Source organism: Dicentrarchus labrax, unplaced genomic scaffold, assembly GCF_905237075.1.
Source record: "Dicentrarchus labrax unplaced genomic scaffold, dlabrax2021, whole genome shotgun sequence".
Lineage (NCBI taxonomy): Eukaryota > Metazoa > Chordata > Actinopteri > Moronidae > Dicentrarchus > Dicentrarchus labrax.
In genome coordinates, this window is record NW_026136713.1 from 4,964,756 (window position 1) to 4,992,634 (window position 27,879).

Below are 27,879 nucleotides of genomic sequence, written 5' to 3' on the forward strand. Positions count from 1 at the left end.
CATAGCACCTGAACAGAGCTATAATTGTTTTAGTTTTTATTAATCTTAATATTCCTGTTGGTTTGGTACTTTTAGCATACCATTTCCTAAAACACTCATGTGTTACTACTTCTAGCTGCATATCTCTGTGGCCATCTGTCTCATTGACCATCCATTTATCTTACATGTAAATGTATGTCTAGTCTGTGGTGGGAAGTTACCAGCCGGATAAAGAAATGTATGTTCTCTTACTCTCATTAAAGCTGTGTAGGCCAGTTTCTTCTTTTCCCTGTAATGCTGCACTGTTGACATTATACCAATGTTCCTGGTGCATGGGAGGCACCACTGCACCTCAACATCAGCTAGGCAGCATGCCATGGCTGGGGCATCGGCCTCAATTCAACAGGCAAATTAATCTTGCTTTGTTGGAGTAGTCAAGCCCAACCTGGGAGAGAGTTCGTTTAGCTGTTGCTGTGCTGATGCAAGTGCTTTCTCTCAAGTTTGGAGCCTTCATTTACAGGCAGTTAAAGATCTCTCCATCTGTTATTAGGCAGTGCCCGGACACAGACGCCTTGATGAATAGGTATTTCTACTGCTATTGAATGGGCCGCAGCCTCTCAATGGAGACAAAGTAATAGTGTGGATATTAGAAGAAACTGTTTTTGTTTCCTGAGACCTCAATGTGAATGCATCTAATAATGCTTGATTAGAAAGGGAGCCCCTTTAGGTTTGAGACAAACACATAAACGGTTGACACACATCGGTACTGCATTGTTCTTATTTTCTCTCTAAATCTTAGCTGTTTTTCTATTTACGTGCACACAAACACATACAAAACAACAACTATGCGCATAGAAACACCCACTTCCACTTCCTTCAGACATACACAACGTGTTTCTCTTTCAGTAAAGATCACCCCTCTCGCCCTTATCTGTTAGCTGTGCTGTCTATGTGATGAGAAGATAATCTCTCAGTATGGGTTTTTCATGGGAAGATATTTCATAGATCATGTTTTTCTTCTGATGGGGTAGCACCAGACAATTTGAAATCCTATTTATCTAGCTAACAGGGAAGAGGAGAGGAAATGTATCTGTGGTTATTAGAGATGAGACGACCCCAATACAGACATGAGAAGGAGATCAAAGCTGACCGCCCTGGAAATAATAACTAAATCCAATGTACCCAACCCACTGCTTTGAGGTTCAAGAAATGTAGAGCCTTTTCTTGTGAGTTTGTTCATGCGCGTTGTGTATTTGTGTGCACACTCGTGTGTTGGTACCTGGTAAGGGCTCAGTCGACTCCCATTTACAATCCTGTCCAAGTTGAGGGTCAGCACTGTAAACACAAACATGAACACATATACAAACACACTCACATACCAGTCATTCTGCTTCTGGCAAGGCCCATCGCTATTCTCCCAGGACCACCATTGTCGTAAATCACGCTTGTCCTCTCCATCAGAATCTGACCACAGAACCTGTGTAGGGATTGGACATCATTAATGTCCCTGCCAAATAATGTTTACCTGAGCTCAGTTTTTGTCCTTCCTATTTCTTTCCTCTTCGTTATTTATTGCACATCCTTCAGTCAGTTTGTTTTCAGGTTAGAGAGGATAACCAAGGAATGACGGGTAGTTTGTTTTGTGTGTTGTACTGATAAGAGTATACATTATTTCAGGAGCTCAGTAAGAAAAGTTACAAATTATACCATTTCTTCTATTAGCGCAGGCTTCACTCTGTCTGGCTGTATAGGCTGGCCTACTCTGTGAATTGAAATGGATGGACCCACCCACCTTTCCTTGGGACAAGCTGTATAAGTAGTCTAATTCTACATCCAAAAGGTTAGTGAGTCAAGAAGTGAAGGTTAGAGGTCTCTGCATTAGGGTTACAGTGCATAACCTTTGTTATATTTTACACAGGTTTCCTCTATTAGCAGGCTGTGTAGGTGAAGCTAGATGCTCCCTTCTGTGTCTCCAGTAAAACAACAACGCTGTGACCTTTGGTCATGTAAGGGTTTGGATCGCCACTTTAGCACCCTTTCGTAGTAGGGGCATAGGGCCAAGGCTAAGCCAACAGAGCCTGATTGACCTCACGCAGTGCCACAAGCAGCCCAACGAAAGGCCAACAACAAGTGGTAAGAGGGGGGGATGAAGCAAAGCAGAATTCACTAACAGGAGAGAAACAGACTGAAACCAATCTGCAATGTCCTCCTCAGCTAATTGTATGAACCACATGCCTACATCACAGCTGTTTGACAGAACTAGGACATAGCTTTTTGTGGCAATTATATACCGCGTAGTAAGTTAACATACAATGCGTTCGTACGTTCGTACATATACTCCTATAAGGGGCTGAACTTAGACATGGAGTGCATTAAAGAATCATAGATTAGAGTAACCATCAGTACTGAGCAGGTGCAGCAGGGCGGCCACATTTGGTGAGAATGGTGGCGACAGAAGCAGAAGCTCTGCTTTGTTATCCCCATTGCTGGCAGCAGCATGTTCCTATGTAGATGTTAAAGACAGAGAGCATCCTGCCACCATGGAGACATGGGTTCAGTAGGTGCAGCATTGCATCAAAGAATGTAGGGTGAGCTTTAACCACCCACGCTAGTCTTGTATCTCTTTTACTTGCTGAAATAAACACAGCAGCTTATAAAGCCATTTTCAAGGGTTCAGAGTCTGTTCTGATTTGACCAACCAGTACATGTGCATTTTAGTGCATGTTCCATAGAGACAAGCCTAAAGAGCCTAACAAAGGACGTCATCTGTGAGAAATAACACTATGCCACACAACAGCTAAAACAAAACCACTAACTACACCACAAAGACACCCTATGTAAAACAAATGGTGCGTGACTGTGCATGTCTGAGCATGCACTGTGTGTGCATCTTTGGCTGTGTTTATAAACTATTCAGAAATATCTAAAGCATGTGAGATAATAAACCCCTTATGTAATATCTCTTGTTCTTATCATTCTCAAACCCTTTGTAGCTCTCTCTTAGCTTTCAGGCTTAGCCGTGCCTCCTCAAAATGGCTAGAGAAACTTAAACCCGCTCCTCTGACTGATCTGTTGCCTCACGGTGTGTCTACACGCACAATCTCTCGCAACTTTGTAAGTCAGCAAGGTAATTGAAGTGTTGTTTATTCTAGGTACTGGGGTTGTTATTCAGCTGAGCTCACTGGGGAAAACAAAGGCGAAAAGAAGAATATCAGACCAAGCTGGACCTTTTGCCCCCATAGTGTGTTTGCCCCATGTATGATTTATCAAGGTTAGTCCCTTATGGAGAGGATTGGCAAAGAAGGACAAAGAAGCATATAACAGGACACACATTAAAAACCAACATCTGTACTCTTGCTCATTTATTCATTATGTCAGTGTTGTTTCCTTATTTTCAAACCTTTTTTGGAACTTTTAGTCAGTAGTTGCAGCTCTTGGCTTCATACCCAAACTCCCAGAGCTGGAAACAAGAGAACAGAGTTCATTAGGCCTTCACACTGCAATCAATGCAGCAGAGACCTCAGTGAAAGCCTAAATTAGATCCTGTGTGACTTTACCTGCTTAACAGCTCACTTGATAACCCCCTCCACCACAATACTGGGAGTACATGAGGGGGAAACAAGTGCCAAGATGGCTTAACATGCCTTTCAAGTTTTCTCCTGTCATTATTTGTCACTTTCACACAACTGTGGAAATTTGACTACTTTCTCACCTCATCTGCATATAGAATACTTCATGTCTTTGTGCTTTCGGGGAACTTTTGGGACAATATCGAGCCACCTGCTGACCTTGAATTGATTGGTGAGTGGTTGGAGTGTAGTGCATTATCTTGAAAGCAGTGTGGGTGAGTCAGTGCAAGGGCTTATTTTTAGGTTGACTTAGTGGAAGAAGAAAAAAATCCATAAGTGTCCGTAATGATCTTCAACTCACAAAAATCTTTCCATCAGCTGACTTTCAGTCTATTACAGTTTTCTTGTTTTTCATGTTAAAAGAAATATTTTCTGTCATGTTATATCTTTACAGTAAATCGTACTCAATTCTTGTATTACACTGCTGAAAATAGACACATAACTTGTGTGCACTCAATTTTACTCACTCTACTTTTTTCACTCTCTTCTACCTGACTTTCAGCGAGCTGGCTGACATCTGCTCCTATCTTTATAGAGGTGTCATTGAAATTCAGTGCAGACATGAGTCCTGCAAAGCACAGGGAGGACTGCTTAGAGGAATATTCTGCACCCCACACAAACATAACCCAAAAAAACCTACATGCACGAACACAGGTACACAAGCGAGAACAGATGTGTGAGTAAAACCATATTAATATGTGTGCACTTACATGGTCACACACGCGCACACACAATGCTTAGAATTTGTGGTTCAAGCTTTACAACATTCCCTCTTGTCAGGCATTAATTAACTGTGGCATTAATGGCCTTTAGTTAAATATACACACCAAAATGCATCACATTATTAAAAAAAAAAAAAAGTAATGAAGTTAATTGAGTAAGATCCGAATACATTTTATAACAATGTGTGACACCCACAGTGTGTGTGTGTGGTTGTGTATTTACTGTGTGTGTTTGTGTGTGTGCTTCGGGGTATGTGCTCAAGTGTTACTTGCATTTGGGTGCAAAAATGTCCCTTGTGCACCGTCCAAGTTGCTACAACTTTGTAAGAATCAATAGGGCAAGGCCAAAGTTCTGACCGAGGTGGCTACAGACTTTAAGGTTCCAGGGCCTAAATTCTTGCCTCTTATAACAGCAGATCATAGGAGCTCCAAAAACTGTACCCACATTATCATAACCATGAGCTGTTTTTTTTAATTTTTTTAGGCTAGTCACACAGTAATTCCAACACTGTCAACAATTATGTTAGTCTCATCTATTTTCATTTTCATTCGATTTCAACAATCAACACAAAGCAAAATGATCTATTTGATTTACATTTTCTGAACTCTTTGATAGTGCAATGCACTCATGCTACACATAACTCTAATGTAAGTGCATACTTGCCTACATTGGAACCCAGAGCAACAAAAGCTTAAAGCACATGGCACAAGTCTTCTTCCAGTACAGCATGCTTTATTCAATGAATGGAGCATCAAAATTGAAGTTTACTTTCCTGGCTGTGTGAAACTGAAACTCCAAAAACCACTCACTCAGCGCAAATACATCCAAGCAACTGAACCATTTTAACAACCCTTTTAAACTTAGAAGACTGGAAGATGGATTTTAGCCACCCAGAACACCATGCTTTATTCAGTGAAGGAAGTATGAAAATATGGTGTACTGGTTAAGAGTTGTGCAGCGTGTTTTAATTTTGATGGACAAACAATGCCGTTAACCTCCATCAAAATTATTGGGGAAAGACTGAGGAATATCTCTTAATTCGAAGGAATTTATTGAAATATTGTAATTTTATAGTGGCAGGGGTGGTTTTTAAATTGTCTCAGTACCTTACTCAATGCTCAGTAATTCACTCTTTCATTCTGAATGTTGTCCTTGAGTGTTCAAGATCGTGTTTCATTTATATTATTTTCTTTTTGACACACAAGCATTTCAAATTAATCTTCCAATCTCCTTTGGTTAAAAGGGTTACAGAGGTTCAGTTACTTCGCTGCGTAGAATTTTGGAGGTTCAGTTTGACTCAGCCAGGAAGCAGAGTTTGGTTTTGACTTCAGCCTTGCTTTACTGATAATGACTGCTTGGGTCATGCGATGACAAGGAATCCAGCTCCCTTTGACTGAATCTTCTATCACTGTGGACATCTTTCAGCTACTATTTGAGACACTGATGATAGTATATTGCAGGTCAACTTTCAGTGGGATTAAAGCCAGGGGAGTTTGCTGACGATGCCTGTTGGCCTGCCCTCCCCTTGTCCACATCTGGGGCACAGCCAGTAGGACGGACATGGTGTGTGTGTGTGTGTGTGTGTGTGTGTGTGTGTGTGTGTGTGTGTGTGTGTGTGTGTGTGTGTGTGTGTGTGTGTGTGTGTGCGCGTGTGCGCGTGCGTGTGTGCGTTTTCCTCAAAGCCTGAACTGTCTGGCGTGGGTCAGGCTAAAGTTAAAAGTGTGAAAGAGAAAGGAGGAGGTGGGCCATTTCAGAGAGGTAAAAACAATCACCCTTGTTGTTAGTCTGGTAAGGGTCAAGGTGGAAGTATCACAAACAGGTTAACCTTGAACTGACTTCTACTCCGACTTTGGCAGGATTTCAGTGGCGAACGGTTGCAACAAAAGTTCTGCAGGTTAAACAAAAATATTATTCATCATTATTGTTACCACAACACTTGCCAAGCGATTGCCATGTAACACAATGCGTTTAGGATTTTCTTTGTTGAATGACTGTAATAATCATATTGAATGTTTTTGTCATTTAAAGTTTGTCTCTTGCCCCATGAAAAACATACAATCCATAAGGATTACATTTTTATTATTTCTGATGCTACCCCCAACAAAAATAAAAAGTCTTTTATTCAGCTGTCCAGATGTAGTTATTGCTGATGGGGCTGAAGAATTCATTTTAGTTCTTTGTTCATTATTGTCATTGAATGTGTTGATGTCTGAAGTCATGTAAGGCTTTTCTCTGTAAGCACAGAAGCATTGTTTATTCATGACTGCATGACAAGTAAATTCTAGACAAAAAAAGAGGGGGCTTATTCCTTTCTGTTTTGTTTGAAAGTTTAAAACCCATTTATAAGAACATGGCCTTTCTTTAATAAAAACATATTCCTGTATAAATTCTAGTTTTGAATAAATAAATCTCATATCTATTCAACCCCATGGTTGAGCTGCCCCATATTTTTTTTATATCTGACCTTTCAATGTATTGACGTATACAGACATACACATACACAGACACTCGCCACACATAAATATAGAAGCAGCAGACTCCTGCTTGTAATTTAATCGCCTTTACAAAATATTGTGGGCAATTTGTGTTGAAATAAAAGGGGAATGGAATTGTTTAATATCTTCAGGTTTTGTGGTTGCTGTTGTCACTGGGTGTTCTTACGTCGGACCTTGGGGATCAACACACACACACAAACACCATGATGCCTTGGCCACTGGCCAGTGTTTCTTACAAAGTGAACCCTGCAGTGTTATTTTCAAGCTGTTTCCAGCCTAATTCCTCATTGCTTCTTTTTGTGTTTTCTTCGCAGTCTGCCTCTCTGTGGTGGTGAGCTTGTCTTGTCTGAACACAAGATGTAATGCCACTAGCCTGATTATTGAGAGAATGTTGTAGGCCCTAATTGTGTCTCTGTTATCAGCAAGTTGTAGTTGCACAGACATGAGAGAAGAAATCTGTCTCTAGATTTTGTTTTTACCACAACAGGCAGAAGATAGAGGAAGAAAATAAATACAAAAAGAAGAAAAAGCCCCCGGTGAGCACAGATATACACATATTTTTTCATAGCTGTCACCCAGGGTTTAAAAACACCTCGCTATGGACAGAGTGAGAGACAGCGACAGACAGATAGGAAAAAGAATGGAAAAAAGGAGGAGTAAAAAGACTGAATTGGACAGAAAGGGGTGAAATGCTTGGCCACATGGTCTGGTGGGAAATCCCCCACTGAGCTGGGAGCCCTGCGCCCTGGTGGCTAGATGAAATGTCTTATCTGCCGGCAGCAGGACTCTGTCCTTTAAGTAGGGCTAGGGAAAACTCATTGTCCAGCCAACCAACATCTCAACTGATCCGTGTTCCCTTTGACCTTTACCACTGTTGCCACCAAATCATGCCAAACTTTCGATTTCATTAAATGTGAACTTGCTTATTTATACAGCATCTCGTATATGTTTGTGTTTGTTGCGCTCAAACCTTATTTCCTTGCACATATGACAGTGTTGTTCATAGGTCATGTATGCTTCATGAGGGAAAGGATGAGACATTTGGAGCGTTTACCTATTCTTTCGGTATCTTTCTTCTCAACTAATCTACCAATCCCTAATGAGCAGGAAATTAAGTCGTAACATGGCTATCATACAGCATGATATGCACTAATTGCTCAGATTGTATCTGTATTATTTTTACAAAGAGCAGTAGGGTGCTCTAGTAATTTTCATTAATTACACACAAAGAAGGAGTAATTAGATTTTTCATTATACCATAACTTTTGTCTGTGACTTTTTTGGGAGTGTGGGGTGGGAGATGGGACTCTCTTAATATTTAGGTTGTCTTAATATTTTTATATTACCTCCTGACAACAGTATTGTAGACATTATGGTGTGTGTTCGCTCAAGAATGACCATGCAAAGCCATCTGTTCTGTCAACAATATCACAATCACAATCATGTTTTCTTGCATACCACCCACATTTTTGCAGGTCCAGCCTGCAAAGTGTTGCTATAAGCGAGTTAGAGCAAACTCATGGCTTGTGTAGTAAACCATTTGGTTCAGAACGGTAACACAAGCAGTGTTAACTAAACATCTGTATGCACTGTATGTTAAATTCAAATAATCAAATCAGTAAGTAGACAGAGTTGTAAGGATTTCTTTCTGATACAGTATTGCTTATTACGTATTTGCCTCCCCTTAAAATAAGTCTTCAGAAGGAGCTGATGGTAACATCTGTTCCCTTATTTAAATAGCATGCAGTGCTGCAATGAGTCAAGTCATTCAAATTAATACACCGGTGTCATGATTTTGCTATATATATATATAAGCAGGCATTCAGACACAAAGCTTTGGAGGACTTTCATGCTGGCCGTCTAAAATCATTGTAGCATGCTAATCGCATGCTGTGATGAATTACAGAGACACGAGTGCAGTACTTCTCTTCTTCTGTTCTTGCATCACTTGCTAATTGCACCTCTTCATCACACAGCACTGTAAGAGATAAGAGAGTTGGGAAGACATTGTTTAGAAGATTGCGTTGGATGTGCATGTGTCTGAAAGAGGGAGAGAGGGAGAGGTAGCAAGGCAGACTGAATGGAAGAAGCCGTGGCAAACAGCTATCTCCCAGCTCTTGCTTCTAGGCCAGACACATTGCCGCCATGCGGTTTTCCAGTAAGCTGACAAAGAAGCTGAATAATGTATCTATCAGTCTGTCTGAGTATGCCATGTACTGGGCACTGAGTAAGCTGCCAGCTTGTTATAGGCTCATTACAGGTGAAGATGACATGTGGAGGCGCAGCCGCCTTGGCATTGTCTCCGTGCCCTGCCCTCGATAGAAGGCACAGCACTCTGTCACTCCTCATGGCATAGAAAAGGGGAGACAGAGGTGATAGAGGAGGAGGGAATGAGCCTCAATGCTCCCCTAACCCCCCAAAATGAAATTGACAGGCTCGCTGAAGTAATTGCTCCCAGCACTATTTTCTTTGGCAGGAAATACTGTTATCGACAAATAGGGGATTCAATAAGCGGCAGGAGATGAGGCTCTAGGCTGTGGTCAAAAGGCTGCATCTGTCCTCTACTGTTGAGGTTACAGTGTCTCCTGATGCTCTATATCTCTGCCCTGCCCTTTCTCCCCCCCATCCTCTCTCTCTCTCTTTTTGTATCCCAACGCCTTCTTCTTCATCTGCCTCACACTCCCTCTGCTTCGTTTACGTCTTACTACCTCATCACACGCTACCCACGCAACATCTCTCTCCCTCATCCCTCCATCTTCCCTCTCTCCCTTTCTCTAGGGTCTCTTTTTGACCATTTTCTTCTGTTGACCATTTTTGTGAGCCTGAAGGGGAAAACTCTATTACCCAGTAGCCAGCAGGTAATGCCCCCCTCCTTCTAATCCTCAGATTGTTTCTCTGCTGCCAGTGTGGTGGTGTAATGTTGATATTATCCCAAAGGATTCAATTGATTTGGGCTAGGGTCATGAAAAAGCAGTTTATGGTCAGTGTCTTTGGTTTCTAGAGGTCAGAGCATGCGGTGAAACCAGAGCTCAAGCTTTTCTGGGCATAGTGGTATGCCTGCTGGGAACTACTGAGAGGTAAGAAGATAAATAAAAAGTGGATGATGTGTTTCCCTCTCACTGTCGTATGTACTATTGAGGAAGTAATGTTCTGAAAATGTAATCGCCTAGTCAGCCATTATCCAAGAATTGAATCACAGTGATGTAAGAAGCATATTTACATTTGGAATTGTTCTCATGCAGTATATTCTCTTGCTTTTTTGGGTCAATATTTGTTATTTAGATCTGATTTCTTTCCTGAAACTGCACATAGTTACTGTATATTTTACTGAATGTTAACATTTTATTAATGGTGTCTAAGTTTGAGCTCATTTTGAACTTAAACTGTTCTTGACAATACCGTGGAGTACATTTCATTAAGCGCCGACACCCCCAAAAGTCAAGCCTCGGCCAAATGGCAGGATATTGGTCTTCAGACTTGCATGAAACCCACCACTCTGACTTTAATACATCTTGCCTGCCATTACCTTTCAGGCTTTATTCAGCACAGCGCTGACATATTACCTCTCCACTGTCTACCCTACTTGGTTGTTTTAGCATTTGTTATTCATCTAAACCAATCCACTGCAGACAGCAGTGTGTTTTGAAAACCCTCGCCTTCTCTACAGCAAAAAGAGTTGGTGATTTGACTGCTGTGGTGAGTGCAACAATCAAGAATGATATTTTCAGTGGACAAGCAGCATATTACACTGTCCCCCAACAATGCTCAGCCTGAGAATATAAATACCAATTGTTGTTAATCTTTCCTCCAAACTTTTGGTTGACAAGAACACGCACTGTAGGTTGTTCCTGTATTCCTGGCATGATTGGATCGGACACATGTGATGCACTGTTCCATTCAGCTGTTTAAATGGTTCTGGTCCCAGGCCTTTGGTGGGTCCCTGTCTAGGGAGTATTGGCCCTACTGGATAATGAAAACTGTAGTTTCAGCCTCTTTCTCAATAGAGAAGGATCCCCCTTAAGGATCTATTAGCCCATTCTATTGACAGTGTTTTAAATTAATGGGCACTTTTATGCAGTGTGCAGAAAGGGACATCTGTGCAGCTTCCTAATGGTCCAGATACAGTTCTGATACAAGTACAGAGTTCCCAATGCATATCACAACCCAAATAAAGGTTAGGCTCTAAGTATCTCTAACATTTGGACATAATAACACTTGCTAGGCCTCAAAAATCACAACTTTTTCCTTTAAAGAAACTTTTAAGTGTTAGTGTTTATTAGCCGACCCAGTGCTGGTCCCAGCCTCGTGTTTGGGAACCAATCACTGGTCTAGACACAGTATGTCTAGTATGTGTTTATTGCATGCCATATTGTTGACATATTATTTTACATATTAAGGCTCCTTAAATGACACCGACGAGTCTTGGAAATGGGAATAATTTTCTACGTATTGTTATGACAAAATTCATTTATGGGTGAGAACCGTATACTTACTTGGTTAGCATATTTTTCATGTACCATATTCGTTTATTCGACAGGTAATGTGTTATAAATAACCTGAATTAATTTAAGCACGAGCCAAATTTTCATCTGTTGTAGCTGGCCAGTTGTTAAAAAGGCACCCTTAAAATAGACCTAGCTAATAATTTCATCATGCCTGGATTGGCTGATTATCATATCATGACATTAATTCAGAATGTTTTCATACATCTTTTTATAGACATCTTCACGAGTAACCCTTGGAGGCAGACCTTGGTTGCTACTCTATCTGTGAACCCTTTTTAGTGAGACAATGGATGATTATTATTCTGTGATTAAAAAGGCTAATTACTCGAGCTCTGAACATATTAAAGTTAATAAAGTAGATTGTGGCTTCAGAATTCAGAGTCTAAAGAAAGAAGCAGTGTTCTGGCAGATGCAGGGAAACACACACACACACACATGTTCAGTCATTGTTCACTCACTATTTATGATAAAATTCCTGAGTACATTTTTAAAAAGTGAGTCAAACATGAATGACATCAACTTTTCTCGGAGCACTGATTCAAGTGTCTGTTTTAAAAAAATAAGCAGTGCCACTCAGGGATTAAAAGCTCATCGAATTTTTAAGCACTTAAACAAGCAGAAAAATGTAATTGTCATAGTTACACCTATACTACTATAAAGACAATTCTGCATCGCTGTCAAAGTCCCAACATTTCACCTTGGGGTTTTGATAAGTGTCAGGAGTATCTGTCTTTACCTCCTTCTCTGTCTGATTGAGTTTTCACATACTGTATATTTGGTTTCATCATTTTCTTTTTTTGTTTTTTTTTGTCTAGCTGTTTATAGTCAGTAGCAAAAAACATATAAAAATGAAATGTGCAACAAAGACTCTTACGGTAGGTAATAGTTGAAAACTCTAGATAGTAATGAGAAGGATTCTTACCTCTCCCCGTGGCCTAATAACTACCTTCAGTCAGATAAAAGCTAAGCCAGTCACTCCTCCACATTCACCAAACAGTGCTTGAGAAAAAGATGAATGGCATAAGTGTTCCTATAGATCAAGGTGAGAAACACAGACAAAGGACTGAAGCACAGAAAATGGATTTATTAAAAATCAAACTATAGTTTGGAAACTAGACAATTATGTGAAAATACACTTTCAGGTTTGACTTGCTTTGAGATTTTACTTTTTTGGAACAACTGCAAAAATAATGGTTCATTTATGTATACTGTAACAAAATGAATGGTGAAATCAAATCTTACTTGTGGAATGGCATTAGTGCTTTTTGGTGTTGCTTACAAAATGTCCTACTAATAAAGACAATAACATAAAGGCTGTGTCTGCTTACCACTTTGAATAATTTCACACAATTTTGGTGCTAGTTGTGGGAGAGGTACCAGTTCCCTCTGCCGGTTGTGGAACCAAATTTTGCGCCGGCCCTTATCAAATAAATACTTCTTGTCATTATTGGGCCAATAGAAACTATGACCTCAGTTCACACAGAAATATTGGTAGAGTGCTATTTTAAGACTGCCTCTGTTTTTTCTAACAAAAAAAGGTCCTTCCATGTTGACAGTGCATTGTAGGAGAGCAGCAGGACTCTATTTTCTCCAGATGAATGAGCTAGCTTATTACTTCACAAACTGCCTATCAGCATAGCTCACTTTGTGGGTGTTATGTCCCAGGACATGTTTTTTTTGTGCCTGTCTGTTGGATTGGTTTGCAGGTGAACTGGGGGTGCAGCCGTGGCCTACAAGTCCTAATTGCTCATTTGTGACACCTGCTCTGCAGGGTTTTAAAGCCCCTCCTCCACCCAGCAGCTCTCAGATAAAGCTGCCTTTCTGACCTGCCTTTTTTTCTTTTGCTATATTTTGTGTTAATTTTTAAAGGACTGTCAATAGTCCAGTATTTTCATGGTTTGTTAGTTCAGTTTATTTTTTTCAGTTTTTTATTTCAGTAGGGTTGGGCGATATTTAAAAATGTTCCAAACCGGCCACCGTCAGTCCAACAATCGGCGATTACCGATACGTTCACACTTAAACTGTACCTGTCTAGCAGCGTTAGATGTGAAAATATTCTGGCTCTACGCGCTGTCGCTGCCTCTCTGATCCCTGACCTACCCACTTCATGCCTGTCCTCTCCCAGCCTCTCCCGGGCTGTCCCTGCGGTGTCCTCATCGTCCCCAGAGTTGGAGTTTTGTTTGTAGCCTCTGTGAATCACCTTGTAACAGTATTCCGTCGTCAGACTAGTCAAAATAAACCCTGAATTCACCGCAGTTAGATGTGAAAATACTCATCTACAGCTGCTTTTCCTGTCACTCGTTCTTCGGCTCAGTGTGTGTACCGCGCCTCTGAATATCTGTCACTGAGCCCCACATTTGCTGGAGGCAGACCAATAAATTAGCAAAATAAAATTACGTTTTTAGTTTATGGCCCTCTGTGTGGCTGACCCAGACTTCCCCCATCCTTTTGTTCTGTTTGGCTAGGTCTCCAGAACCTATAGGTTTGGTTAAATTATGGCATCTTTTGTAAATAAAACCATTTTGCTTTCAAACTAATCTTAAGTTATGGAGTCCTGGTGACAAAGTTGAGCCAAATGTATCAACTTGTGCTTTTGTTGTTCAATTTAGATCAGTCCATAACTTTGGAATCAAGCTGTAGCTCAATCTAATGCCTAATGTTGACTTCACGTGTGCTGGGAGAGTGAGTGTGTAAATGCGTGTTTCCCTGCTGTGATGTGTATGTATTTCTGCCAATAGGTAGTCTCATTGTGTAAGCATCAGTGTAGCAACATGTCCCTAGAGCCCTCTGTGGAGATTATACACAAGAATCCATTTACTTCAAGCAGGAGCTGCTGCCGATAGCATGTAGAGCCTGTGTTTGGCTCTCTGTGAGTACAGTCCATCATTAGAGTGCTCGCTGATTGAGAAAAAGAAATTGGCTAACACATCCCTAGACACTGACTCATCCCCTTTTCTAAGTTTTTATCAGCTTTTGTCACTGGCATCTTTTGAGAGAATCCAATTTTGAACAACTACACCTACTGCGAACACAATGTACTCACTCAGCAATATGAAATCCTCTGACAGGAAAGGTTTCCTCAGAGTTTTATTGGCCTGTAATGGTTCATTAACCTTTCTACAGCACTGTATGTATTTAGGAAGATGATGTTAAGGCAAATAATACATGGTTGTCTTTCAACACTGCTCACAAAGTTATTGATTGCTGTTTTCATCACATCGCTATGGGTGTTAAAGTCATATTGTTAATCTAACTGTCCTGTTGATGTTTTGTTTTCAGGGTGGACTAAGAAACAGCAAGCATGAGTGTACACTTTCATCCCAAGAATATGTCCATGAGCTGCGTTCTGGCATCACAGAAGACAAGCTGCTTAATTGCCTGGAGTCCCTCAGAGTGTCTCTCACTAGCAACCCTGTCAGGTTAGTAACTCAAGGTTTCTTTTCAAACGCTGCAAACAGTGCCTTGTACCTGTGAATTTTTTTGAATTATACAAATACCACAGCTCAAAGCACTTATTTGAGTTGGCATGATGATAGGTTTGTCAAAATCAAATGAGGACTTAGTTTAAATTTGTCTCGTTTTGCTGTGAAAACAGATACTAAGTGTTATGATGCCAAGCTTGCTGTGAAGGATCAACTGTCTCTACAGTTTTAGATTTTACAGTCACACAGATAAGGATAAACATCATTATCGCTGTGTTTGGTTGGTTATCCTCAAGTTCTCCTCTGGACATTGCTGTACAAAAATATCCTGTTGAACCAACTATTAGCACACAACAGATTTGCACAGCTGGAAATACTGAAACATAATCGCGCTACTGATCACTGACTCTAATATTAAAACCATATGTTTTATAAGAATGTTTTTTTCTGTCCTGATTACACTTTGCAAAAACACATACTGAAAAAAACAGGAATGTATTTGTAATGTGAACATAAACTATCGTGACTGCACTGAAGAATCACTTAGCTGTGTTTCTGGTCGAAACTGCTACATCCTCATCCTCACTTCAATCAAAAAGTTGAATCAACACCTCTCTGAAACAGTTTCAATCAAAACATTACAGTCATTTGTAAAGGAACCTCATTGAACGTGTTCCATGTGGAATGATCAGCTACGTTAGAAAAGAAAGACCCACAGCATCAACCTAAACAAGCAGAGAGAGCGGTGTAGCTGGCCAAACGAGCACAGTCACTGGGAGTCATTCCAGATCACGCTGTCCATTAGACTCTAATAGATAGGAAGTCTAGTTTTACACATCAGAAAACCAGCAATTCTGAGACTTTTAGAAGCATGCAATATAAAAGCAAGCTATATAAGCAACAATAAGCAAGCTTCCAAAGCAAAAATGTCCAGTGGCTGTACTTCTTTTCTTTAATCTGTTATGAACCTATGTAATTGTAATCATTCATTATTTTATTTTTCTGTGGTTCTCAGCTCTGTCCCATTGAACCTTGATTGGTTCTTAAACCATTCATTAGGAGGCCTCACTGATTTTTTTTTAGGCCCTGTCCCAACGTGTTACCCAAATTCTCTACCTTCCCTCCTATAAATGGGATCTTCAATTTTAATTTGGTCCCCCTAGTACAACGGAACCCTAAGTGACAGCGGATCCTTTAAATTATTTACCAGCCCGCTGTTGAGGAGATGTTTCTTAATGTGAATCAATGAATGGTGCATATTAAATGGCCATCGGATAAGTGGAATACTTTTTTATGTTCACCCTGGACACAGAGAAAAGACTGCATGGCCCAAGAAGGTGCTTTTATTTAATCTGTGTGCTACTACCATCATCACCATTACATCCATGCTTTAACCAACGTAAAAAAAAAAAAAAAGACAAATAGTTGCATGGGGAGGAAGGGGTCCAACCAAGGGTATCCACATGACATGTTGGTTTATATTAATGACAGGTGTACAAAGATATTTAGTTGGCTATCAATGTAACTTAAGTTAGTGGTACATAAGGAACCATAGACAGATTTATATTGGCTTAACACAAAGGGACATTGTATACAAAGTATTATATATAGCAAGGGTCTTCCACTACATTTGTCCGAGGGCTAGAATTTTGAAAGAAACTGAATAGCTGATTACCTAAGTAATTGTCCCTCGAGAACTGCAGAGCTGTGAAGTCTCACAGTCTCTGGGAAGCTGTGGGGAGTCGAGTTAGCCTACCCACTCAGAAAGGCCAACTGGTGCCGAGGGGATGTAAGTGAGGCCAGGCTTACCCTGTGGGTGTTTTCAAATGGCTGAACCTTTGACCGGCATGTAAGGGACCAGTGCTTCATGGAGGAGTCATCTCCCACTGATGGCCATGTCCATCAAGGGAGAAAGCCACCTTTTGGGTGTGTGTGCTAAAGAGGCCAGTGCGAGTGTTGACTAACACCCGTACCCTGCTCATCTTTACGCCTCTCACTATTTCTCTCCCGGGTAAAGGGACTGATTGTTTTCTTGAAGCGTGGATAAGGTTACTCCTAATTAATATGAATGCACTTAATTGTCATGGATCACAACACACAGGAAATCCACATTTCGGTTTGCTGCTCTTCTGACTGCGCTATGTTAATGTAACCTTTGTATGGTATGTTATCATATACTGAAAATAACCATGAAGTACTGGGAAGAGCAGTGCACTCAGGCTTGTTTTGATTTACACCTTAGAATAATGATCAGCTCAACTTCTTGTAATATGTTGGACTTCATAATTGATTTTACTTGAAGAAATTCTTGGTCAAAGCTGGCTAAATAAAAGCCTGTATACATACTGTATAGAGAGATGCTGGTAATTTGTGAATAATATGCTTCCATTTATTTCATTTTCCTAGTTGTACCTCGTAGTGTATAGCATTGAACAGTATTTGTCATTACAGAGACAAACCCCCATTCCAGCAGAAATGCCATTGTATAGCCGAGAGCTGATTACTTTCTAGTTTTCTCACAGCGGAAAGGGCTAGACAGACTTTGTCTAACATTGTCTTGCCTGCGTTCAAACGATTTGGTGAAAAAAAGAGCAGGATTTTAATGTTGGGAATCTGTATTTATCAAACATTTTAGTGTTGGCTTTCAGAGGAATGCATATCTGGTCCTTAACTGTATTTGGCTTAGAAGTAAAATAAAATATAAATTAATCAGTATCCTTGACCTAGAAAATGAATCCAATCTTTGAGTTACAAATATTAAGACATATGTTATGACAGAGCATATATCCTGTTATCCTTGAAACACCTAGGGAAATAAAATGTCCATAATTAAATTACTTTGTCATATGTTTATTATTCAGTCAATGATTTAAATTAGATTGATCATTTTGATACAACCAGTTGTAGCACTGCTTTGTCACAAATAGGTCAGATGATCATACAAATGGTACCCGATAGCTTACAGGACTAACAATTTATGCATAACTAAGTGTCTTGCATGCAGTCCAACATCATGTGTGTATCATGTATTGGTGCAAAATTTAGCCCTAATTCTTTTTACGTGGTAAGCCAATGTTATATCCATTCACACTGCTTATATCAAATAACTAATTTTGTGGTCTGTGTTTAAAAAATGATGTGATGATTTGAATCAAAACCAGTACTTTGTTTCATTTAAACCTTAAAACTTAATATACACTGCAATGAAAGTCTCACCATCAAAGTGTTGTTGTTCTTCTTCACAGTGAGTGCTTACCATTGCTTTTTGTTTTTCCTGTGATGTTTGGGCAGCCTGCTAATTTGCTCCCAGAGGCCTGTGTTTGTCTAATAGTTTAATTGGCTAGGCTGTGCACCTGTTTGGCAGCACAGGTGGCCACAGGGCCATTGTGCTGAGGGCCTTATCTCCCAGGCAGTTCCACACAGGTGTGTGGCATGCAGCCTTTGCAGATCCACCCACAGATGGCATTGCCTGGAGCATCCGCTGCTTACTCTGTTTCCACTCTCTTTTCCTCAGCTGCCATGTTTTCCACTTCTCTTTCTGTCAGAATTTCCCCAGCCAATTATTTATCCTCTACTTCATTCTCCCCCTTTTAATTTTGTCATTTGGATACTCTCTTCTTAATTTAGAAGTGTCAGATTGACTAGCCACTTTTCATTAATTTCTTAATCCGCTGACGCGAGTGAGATGCCAACTTACAGAAAATTACAACCCCTTTATTTTTTTAATTTAAATGGTGAGAAATCCTGCTGTGTTTCAGTCCGACAGTCATTTCACGGCTTCCTTACTCTGTCTCGTGCATGTGAAAACTATGATAAGATATAAAATATATCAAGATGTTTAATAATATGTTTAATAGGTAAAACATATTTCGTCTTCTTTACAGTCACTAAAGCAAAACTCCTATTCTATTATAATGTGCGTTTAAATATTTGTCTTCGCATGATTTGGCATACTCTACTCTTATACTTTATTTGATAATTCAGTCATAAGCAGCTCTGAGGCGGTAAGGTTTGAGCTCACTTCCTCTGATCTAACTCCATCAATAGACTTTCCAATATAAAAATAGGAGAGTGGGTTTTAGTGGTTTTGGGCAGCAGAGCACACATCCATGGCCCCGGCTTTTGAGTTCCCTATGTTTAGCCCTCAGCATTACACTATAACTCTGTCAAATCCCGACAGTGACTTCCATATTAGATCTGCTAGCTCTCGGATCCCTAAGACATATTTAAGCAAAATTGAACCGGGCTCCTAACTTTTCATTATGTGAAATCTTCAGGGTACAAGTCAGACACTTTCTCGGGGGCATTTTCTTGTGGGGTCTTTGTGTGTAGGCGGGAGACATTTGCTGACACCAGAGTTTCTCTCTGTGTCTGGGTACTCAAGGTGTGGGTTGTTGTGATGATCTTGCTGCTCCGCCACACAGGGTGTCTCTTAGTCTGAATCAGTCTCACCAGCTTTTCTCAGTTGAATGCTTGTAACTGAGCACCGAGGGTTGCATGGAACGCTAGTAATGGGCTTTTTACGAGCTGTGAAGTTACTATGCCTGCTAAAATAAAGCTGCTTGTCCTATTGACTGTCTGTCTTAAAGCCCAGCTTGATAAAGCATTGAACAACATATTGAGAAACACAGACATTTCTCCCAAGTACAGATATTCTCCACATGTAATGATTGAGCAAATACCTTCAGAACTCTAATCCCCTCATTCCCTCATCTCATAATCTTATGTCTATAACAGTCAAATAAACTCTTATAAGGCCAGAAATATTATTTCTAGACAATCGAACTACAGTGTAATTGTACGTTTTGATTTAAATCGTGAAATACCTACTGGAGGGTGAAAAAATTATTATTGTACTTGATATTACATTTTATATGTATGGCACTTACTCATACAATTAGGACCAAGACATTTAAAAGGTGTCAAAAAAGCCACTCTCTTGACAGAGGTGATTTTTTTATTTTATTTTACCAGCAGCACTAACTGGTACTCTTGTATCCCGACAGCTACCCCCCTTGGCCTCTTCTGTCCACTGTGTGCTCAACAGCCAATCAACACCAGCACAAAACAGCACATCCATCTGTCCATGTGCTACTGTGACTTTTTCAAACAAATATGATCATCTGAACGTCTCACAGGCTATATATACCCCCTCGACAGCTTAGGCCAGAAATCTTGTCTGGCACGGGCACAAAGTGTGAGAAGTGGCTCTCAATGCAACTGCAATGAGTTAACACTGCACTGATGAATGATACTGGTGTGAGGATTTAGGTACAGTAGACATCAATGGGCTGGCTCTGTCTGACATAGATTCTTCACACGGATGAATAACTGTTTCAACTCTGTCATTTTTGATGTGGAAATAGCTCCCTATCTCAGTGAATCATCCATAATTGATCCTCTGTATTCACTTTGTTATCCTAGATAGTGCTTTTGTAAGCTCAATCAGACTGCATGTCAATTTGAAAATTTTAAATATAACATTAAAAAAAAACCCAGATGTCCTTAGTGGAGTTCGGGGGGGGGGTTGACAGGCTACCTCAGGACACATGACAATCTGATTCCTTTGAAATTTCTGGATCAAGCACCATTTCTTCCCATCACTTTGTAGTGTAATGGAAAATAGCAATTAAATTATTCCTAGCAGCACGATCAAGATTTAACATCTTCCAGGAAGGAATGAGGAGAGACTCAACATATCCAAAAACCTAACCTGTCATGGCCATAAAATGTGTTGCCACATCAGAGACTAAAGTCAGGGTGGAAGCTTTCCAGTGGGGTAATTTTCTTTGCACTGTGGGAGTCTACTCTCTCGACTGTTACAAAAAAACATTGTCACCCTCCAGGCCTCAGACTAGTTTGCTGTCACTTGTCAAGGAGAAACAAGACAGAAAAGATTTGGAAATTACAGAATCATTTAGCAGAGGTCTGTAGGCATTTCTCTGGTCTCCTGTTTTTTCCCCAAAAGTAACAGGCATTCACTCATTAGCAAACCCACACATATTTTTCTCTTTTATTTTTCAGGATGGTGCAAGCAGTCTCGTTTTATAGCATTCAAAGAGTTTTATTTGACTGTTAAATTTGGCACAAATATTACGACAGTGTGTTCAACAGACATGACGAGCAGTCAGAAATGAGCAAGTTAACTTCTTTTTACCCTTGTGACTGACTTCAGAGTTGACGTTCGCCCTTCTTCCTCAGAGGCAGTGAAAACGATTTTGGAGACATAAATGTCCTCAGTGCCTGGGTATATTTTAAGAGTGATGCCTATTTCATTTTATGACTCCATCTGTTAACCTCAAAGATACCCATATCTGTTGCAGCCCCAAAGTGATAAAGACGTACATAATTCAGAAATATCTGTTTCTAAATTTGGCTATGGTTTATATTTTGGAAGATATAATGTCTTTAGACACAATAGAATATGTAATGTAGGGCATACGTGTATTTAAACAGTATAATAATATCCTCAAAAATACATGTAATCTTCAATATTTTCTGTTTTCTAGTATGTGGGACATAACCCACATTCCCATGTGAACTGAGTCCATATTTAACAAACATCTGAGCAGGAAATCTGTCCAATCTGGTCCAAAGCGTGTTGCATATTTGTTCCCTCTTTTAAGCTCAGGAATGAAAGCATTTATCAACTTTCCTAACCTATGAAAGTCATCTTGTCTGCTCTAGGATTTAGAGAACTGCAGAGCTGTCCTAATGTTTTAGTGCTTCCCAGCAGATATCAAATAATAGCACAAACATACACACACATTCTAGGAGGTGTACACTGACACTTTGCAAAGGGTTTTATACATCTGCTGTATAAGGTGGCAGCAACAAAAGCTTGAACAAAATGGCAACTTTATGGCTTTGAAAATAGAATCCGTTCTTTCAAAGAAGTGCTTGCCACTGCATTTCCCTCTCCAACTTGAAAGATGAAACTCATCTCCACAGAAGCCTGAGGAATGTGCAGATACATCACATCAAACCTGATGATCCTTACTCTGATTTTCCACAACATGTACAGATTTACAGTATACCGAACAATTAAATTAATTGGTCTAATCAACCTGCAATCTGCCAGTAGTACTGCTGTCTACAGTCACCTAGCGGAGGATTGTTGTGTAGGAATCCTTGGTGGTGTTCAGGGGATAATTAGAAATTTCAAGAGTGTTTTGCGCTCTGCGGGGGGTCATTTCAAAGTGACTGGGGAGCATGGTGTGCTGTCAGCTGTCTGCACTTACTAGTTGATTCAATTCTGATAGAGACCTGCACTCCCCAGTCTCTCAGACTTCTTTCATGCCTTTGTTGAGTTTTGTTTTGCATCCTTGCACATACACACACGGGCACCTTCAGTTGCACCAGGAAAAGTGAAACATTTATGTCTTAGGCCTGAGCTTCAGTCTTTGTTAGAGCTAGGATTTCAAAGTGCTCCTTTGAGTACTGCACTGCTGCCATTCCTATACTGGCTTGGCAATTCCACCAATAACCTTCTTGGAGTGCTTACACCAGGAATATTGGCCTCACAATATGTTACTAGCTTTAGTACTAGCATCAATTATAAAAATCAGTTGGAGAGAAACCAAATAATTTATAGTAAAACCCAAATTGCTTTGTTTTTGCTTTGGCTAGCCATAACATGATCTCATCTGTGATGCATTATATTTAAGGAGTGTGCCAGCCAGTGGGAGATAAAGACCTGAGATATTATAAGGACAGCTAAGTGGAGTGACATAGCACCTGTCAGTTGGATGAAGAGAGTGCATGTTACCTGGAGTTACATGAGCAGGATATCGGCTGCTAGTTGTTCTTTTTCAAGGACGACACAGGTCAATGATTTTGCCTCTATGTATGTGTAAATGCTGGATGCGCAGGGCATTTGTTATACTCATTGCATTTCGGGAGTTTCTTGGCAACCTTGTTTTACCTTGATTTTGCCATATCCATTGACAGTCTCTTTAATATTTAACTCGCTTTTGTGTGAGTTGAAGGTTTCTATGAATAAGGGTCAGAAAAGCAAGAGAGGAAGCTGCGTGGTAGATTTTAAGAATTCTATGAAGGATTTTGTAAGAAAAAATGTGTTTTAGTAATTGAGACTTGCTGGTTTTAACCTACTCGTGTGTTTTGTTTTGCTGTCTGGATTTGCTTCATTTAGCTTCATAGTCTTCCTATGATATTAGATTATAACCCCCTTGATAGCTTGTGCAAATATAGGTAAATTCTACTTTAGACTTTCAAATAGCAAGTTTTAGAGCTATGACTTTGGGGATAGCAGTGTCCTTCGATCTGTTCATCTGACAATCTGTTCATCCAGCACACTTTTCACGTTTACTAATGTTCTATGTTAGTCCAAACTAGATGGAAGCATGTGTAGCATACTAATGATAGCATAAAGCTCTAAGAATCTAAGTATTACATACAGTTTGGCTATAACGCCACACTAAACTCTTGGCCTTGGAAACACAGCTACATGAGTCTCATGTTTTACCCAACATCATATATTTCGTCTTCATCAGCGATATGAAAACATCAGAGTTCCACATTGTCAGAAAGTAAGTAAAGTCCTGACAACGGAACATTTTCTTTTCTAGTGTTCTGGCCTCATGGGACCTCATGGGCATTGCTTAAAACCTTCAGTCTTTTTTTTGTTTATGTCAACTACAATTTTCATGATGTTTGACATATAGTAAATGCATGTAAGAAGTTATTTTTAATTAAGTATTGAATACTAGTTATATGATCTAATTTTTGTACCATTCAGCCCTAGTAACCCTCTAGCTTTTATTTTTTTTTGCCATAGGTAATCAACTTAATACACATTTACATACATTTTATAACAGATGAAACAGTACTATAAAAACCTATAACAATATTAGAAACTAGATAATTAAGAGTCTGAAGTGTTTTTTTTTTTTATCTTAGTTGAACAACAGTTGCAAAGTTACAGCCTTTAATACTGAAATTGTGGACAGTTTTCAATTAAATCAAAGCCATAAAGGACACATTAGAAAAAGGAAAAAAAGTTGTTGCACCTTATTATTTTTCAGATGTGATGAGCACAAAAGTATAGTTCATATTTTATATATAATATCTGCCATCTGATAGGCCCTGTGCATTATAGTTATTTCAGCAGGCTATTAAATTGATCAGAGTATAATGTAGCTCCATGTTTGGCATTGTAAATCACTAAGCAGACACTGGTGGTGCTTGGTTTCAAACTATAATGTTCAGAGCTATTTGTTGCATGGAGCTATGGGCCTCAACTGGAATACTGTAGCACTGAATAGGTCAGTAGTCCCACAGAGGGACAGTTGTATGGCTTTGCCTGTAATACAATATGAAAGATATTGCACTTGCACAGAAGCTTTCAATAACAATGCTCCCCACCTAGGCATGATAGAATAATAAAACTGGTCCATAGACTGAAATCAATGCGCGTACAAGCCATCTAAACACGAGACCAGCGATCAGTCAAACAGAAAGGGTGAGAGAGTGTCTGCCTCTCACTGTTTCTGTCACTGTTGAGTCACTTACTGGAGCTGGTGATGCGCAATAATCTTTTCATCATAGACTAACGTTTCCCTTGCCAAGTAGTTTCAAAACTCGACACACACATTTTCCACACTCTTTGCTATGATGGTATGCCCTCACTTTTAGCAATATGTACAGTGTAACTGACCACAGCCTGGAGTGGCACTAGGAGTACTCTGTCCACTCTGGCAAAGTGTATGCATACTGTATGTGTGTGGCAGAGAAAGGAGCATGTAATTACACTATATATACTATATGGCGGCTGCAGTGCTATTGCGAATTAATTTGTTCATGTAAAAAACGAAGTACAGTTTGAAGTGAGCTATAGCAAGACTGTCTGAATGATGGAGTGAGAGATTGATTGATTGAACACCAAAGCAGCAGTGAAGACTCACTCCTGTTAACCTTGAAAATACTGTAAATATATAAACAGATATAGATATCGTGCACAAATGCCAATATGCATACAATATACATGTGCATGCACACATTGCTCGTGGTGGGTCAATGCTTCACTCTCACCTCAAAGCCTTGGGTTTGAATCTGCTGGCCAGCTCGAGTTTGCGTGTTCCGGGGTTTTCTCCCTTCATATCTATCTGTATGTATATGTATGTCTTTGCCCTGCGATAGACTGGTGACCTGTCCAGGGTGTACCTTTCCTCTTGCAAAATACATGATTGGACAGGCTCCAGTCCCCTAGGGACCTGAACAGGATAAGCAGTATAGAAATTGGATGGATGGATGGATGGATGGATGGATGGATGGATGGATGGATGAATGAATATTTGCTCATGCATAAGTGCGTTTGTTATGTCAGCACATGTCAGAACGTCTTTTGGGAAGCAAATCGTACAGGAAGAAAGATTGGCATCTCACTGCAAGACATTTTGACTTGGTTGTATTAAGTTAACAGCAAGTCCAAAACATTATGGATATTCAGTGAGGCTGAAATGTTCTTTAGAGAACATACATCTTGCTAGTAAACTATCTTGTTTATATCTAAACACTTGTTTTTGGGGCTAAACTGTGAGATTTTCAATGCATACAATTTATAGCAGTTAGCATAACTGCAACATAATTGCATCAAGCCGGTAGAAATAACACAAAATATAAAATAAGAAATTGCTTCCCTAAGACCGACCATGAATTTTTCATTTTGCCTGCGGGATTTACATGATTGCAGAAAGTAACACAATTTGGTGGCACTTAACTAGAGGATTATGGCCATCAATATTAGATGAACAAGTTCTCCTCCAAGTTAATGAAATCCTGGATGTATGCCCACATTAGCAGAAGAGACTGATAAGAAACGGATTCAATCTCTTGTTCCTTTAATGTTGAATTGGCCCAAAGGAAAAAGTTTGTTATATCTGAGCTTTAGCTACCTCTATAGGGCAAGTTTTGCTACTTCCTGAGCAACAAAGGGTTATCTGAATAGGTTACCCACTGGTAATACTATAAGCTACTAACCTTTATTGATAATACTGGTGTTACAGTGGGTTGTAACTTTATTATTACTACAAATAGGAGTCGTAGTATTGTTGTTAGTATAGGTATTGTTATTTGTGTTGACAGCTGTAATAATATGCTGTCCACTGAGACAGTTTCTCTGATGAACAGAGATGAGGAAATTTCATAGCCTCAAGACAAGCACTGTAGAAGTACCATCTAACTTTGGGGACATTTAGAAGGCAAGCTGCAGAGGACCTGAGGGTATACGTGAGGGGACAGAAAATGATCGACAGTCTGGGATGTAGGGAGGAGTCAAAAAAAATTTAGTGCCTTAAAAACCTTGAGGAGGACCGCATTATGTTGCAACCTGCAGCAAGACATACATTTTTGATGAAAAATATTCTGCACAGACAGTCCCAATCTGTCTATCCAGTTTCAGTCCAACAACAATAGAGAGAAGGTAAACATGGAGCAGACAGCCAACACTTTCCACTAACATCTGTTGCAAAATGTCCAATTTACATTCCGTTTTAATTAGTACAACTTCTCTGTTGAAGGTATTTATTAGTAAAGCTTTCTGACTTGCTTTGTGAATAGTTGGCACTTGGTGATGTTTTCCTACGAGTTGTGTTTTCTATAAGAATGTATGAGTTTTTAGCTCTCACTTCATGTTATGATGTTTGATAAAACATTTGAATGTAAAAATATATATCCGTTCTGGCCTGCTGGTACCTGAAAGCTAATTTCCAAACATACCAGATGTTCAATTTCTCTTATTTTCCTCCAGAGCCTCCCTTCTGCTCTGTTTGGGTCATCATGAGAATCATCAGGAATCTTTTTTTCATTTCATTTTTTATTCTTGTTTAAGTTTTATAGAGGCAGGGATCTTCCTATCAAACAGGATGACTTATTTATTTAAGAGAGTCAGTTATTTGCATTTTACACCAAAAATAGAGACGGAAATAAACTTGTTCAACCCCTCCTAAAGGCAAAAAAACTAAGAACAGCAAAAGCAGTCGTTGAATAACTAATAGTAACAAATTTAATTAATAACTAATCTGTATTGTCTATGAAATGGTCGTATTATAAATCAAACTGTATTTTGCGGTGGTTGTACTTGTTTTTGTTGTCATTTTCCTTTTGTCTTTTTTAGAGAGAGCGCGTTCTATTGTTGCACTCCTAGAAAGCACACAGTGGGGACAGAATCTTCTCAGGAAAGAGAAAAGAGAGTGACCATTTAGTCACAATAATAATACATAATAAAAGTCGTTTTTAGATTAAAAAAAATAGTTGTGTAAAGGCAATCCCTTTAGTCAATACAAGGGTTTTTAAATTTAATTAAAGAATAAATCATAAATACACACTCTTTTAAAGGTAGAGAGAAGCGAGCACCTTCTCTGCTGTGGTAACCAACTTGCTTGCAAAACATGACATGATACTCCACTTGTCTGTGGAAGAATTTTTTTTCTTCAGTGCTGTTCTCCCACACACCTTGTTGAGGTCACACAGCATTCCCAAAATCTCATATCACAATGGTGCTGTGTAATAAACAAAATTTGTCTTCACAAATATTGGTTCCATTTCCAGCTCTCTGAAGACTGACATTACCATCATTACGAAGAAGCATAAACAAAGACTGTGGATTTACTGAATTGTGCTCCCTCAGCCGTGTCGCCTCCTCTCCCTCTTTGTTGTCCCAGTCTCTCATTTACTCCGACCACCTCTGTATCACAAATTGCATTGTTATTCTGCAGTAAACTGAGCCGGTTTGTTCTTTATTCTTTTATTACCTAAAATATGTGCAAAGCACATGCTGGAAGGAAACATTCAAACTGGAATTCTCATTGTAAACAGACATTTATAAATTTACAACATTGTAATGTTTTGTTTTTATTAAGAAAACAGATCATCATTATACAGTACACTAAATATCAATAAGTTATAAGTTGGTTTTGCTTGTCAGCTAATGAAATTTGAGTAATGGTAGGTTGGGGGGTTGTAGCGTGTGCTAATATCGTCACAGATCAAAGAAATACCTCACCTCAACTTTGCCAGCTGCCTCAGGCTAATGCATCTCATCCCTAATTGAGGGTCTCTTCCGACTCACTGAGTCAATACAAATGACTTTAATACTCAAACCATTATT

At 39.6% G+C, this 27,879-nt stretch overlaps 1 protein-coding gene across 1 annotated transcript in view; it reads left to right on the forward strand.

Moving 5' to 3' along the window:
* Positions 1 to 27,879, forward strand: part of diaph2 (diaphanous-related formin 2) — a 370,395-nt gene that overhangs the window by 82,426 nt on the left and 260,090 nt on the right. The window contains 1 exon segment of the mRNA XM_051419022.1: positions 14,611 to 14,750. Coding sequence (XP_051274982.1) covers positions 14,611 to 14,750 — 140 coding nt within the window.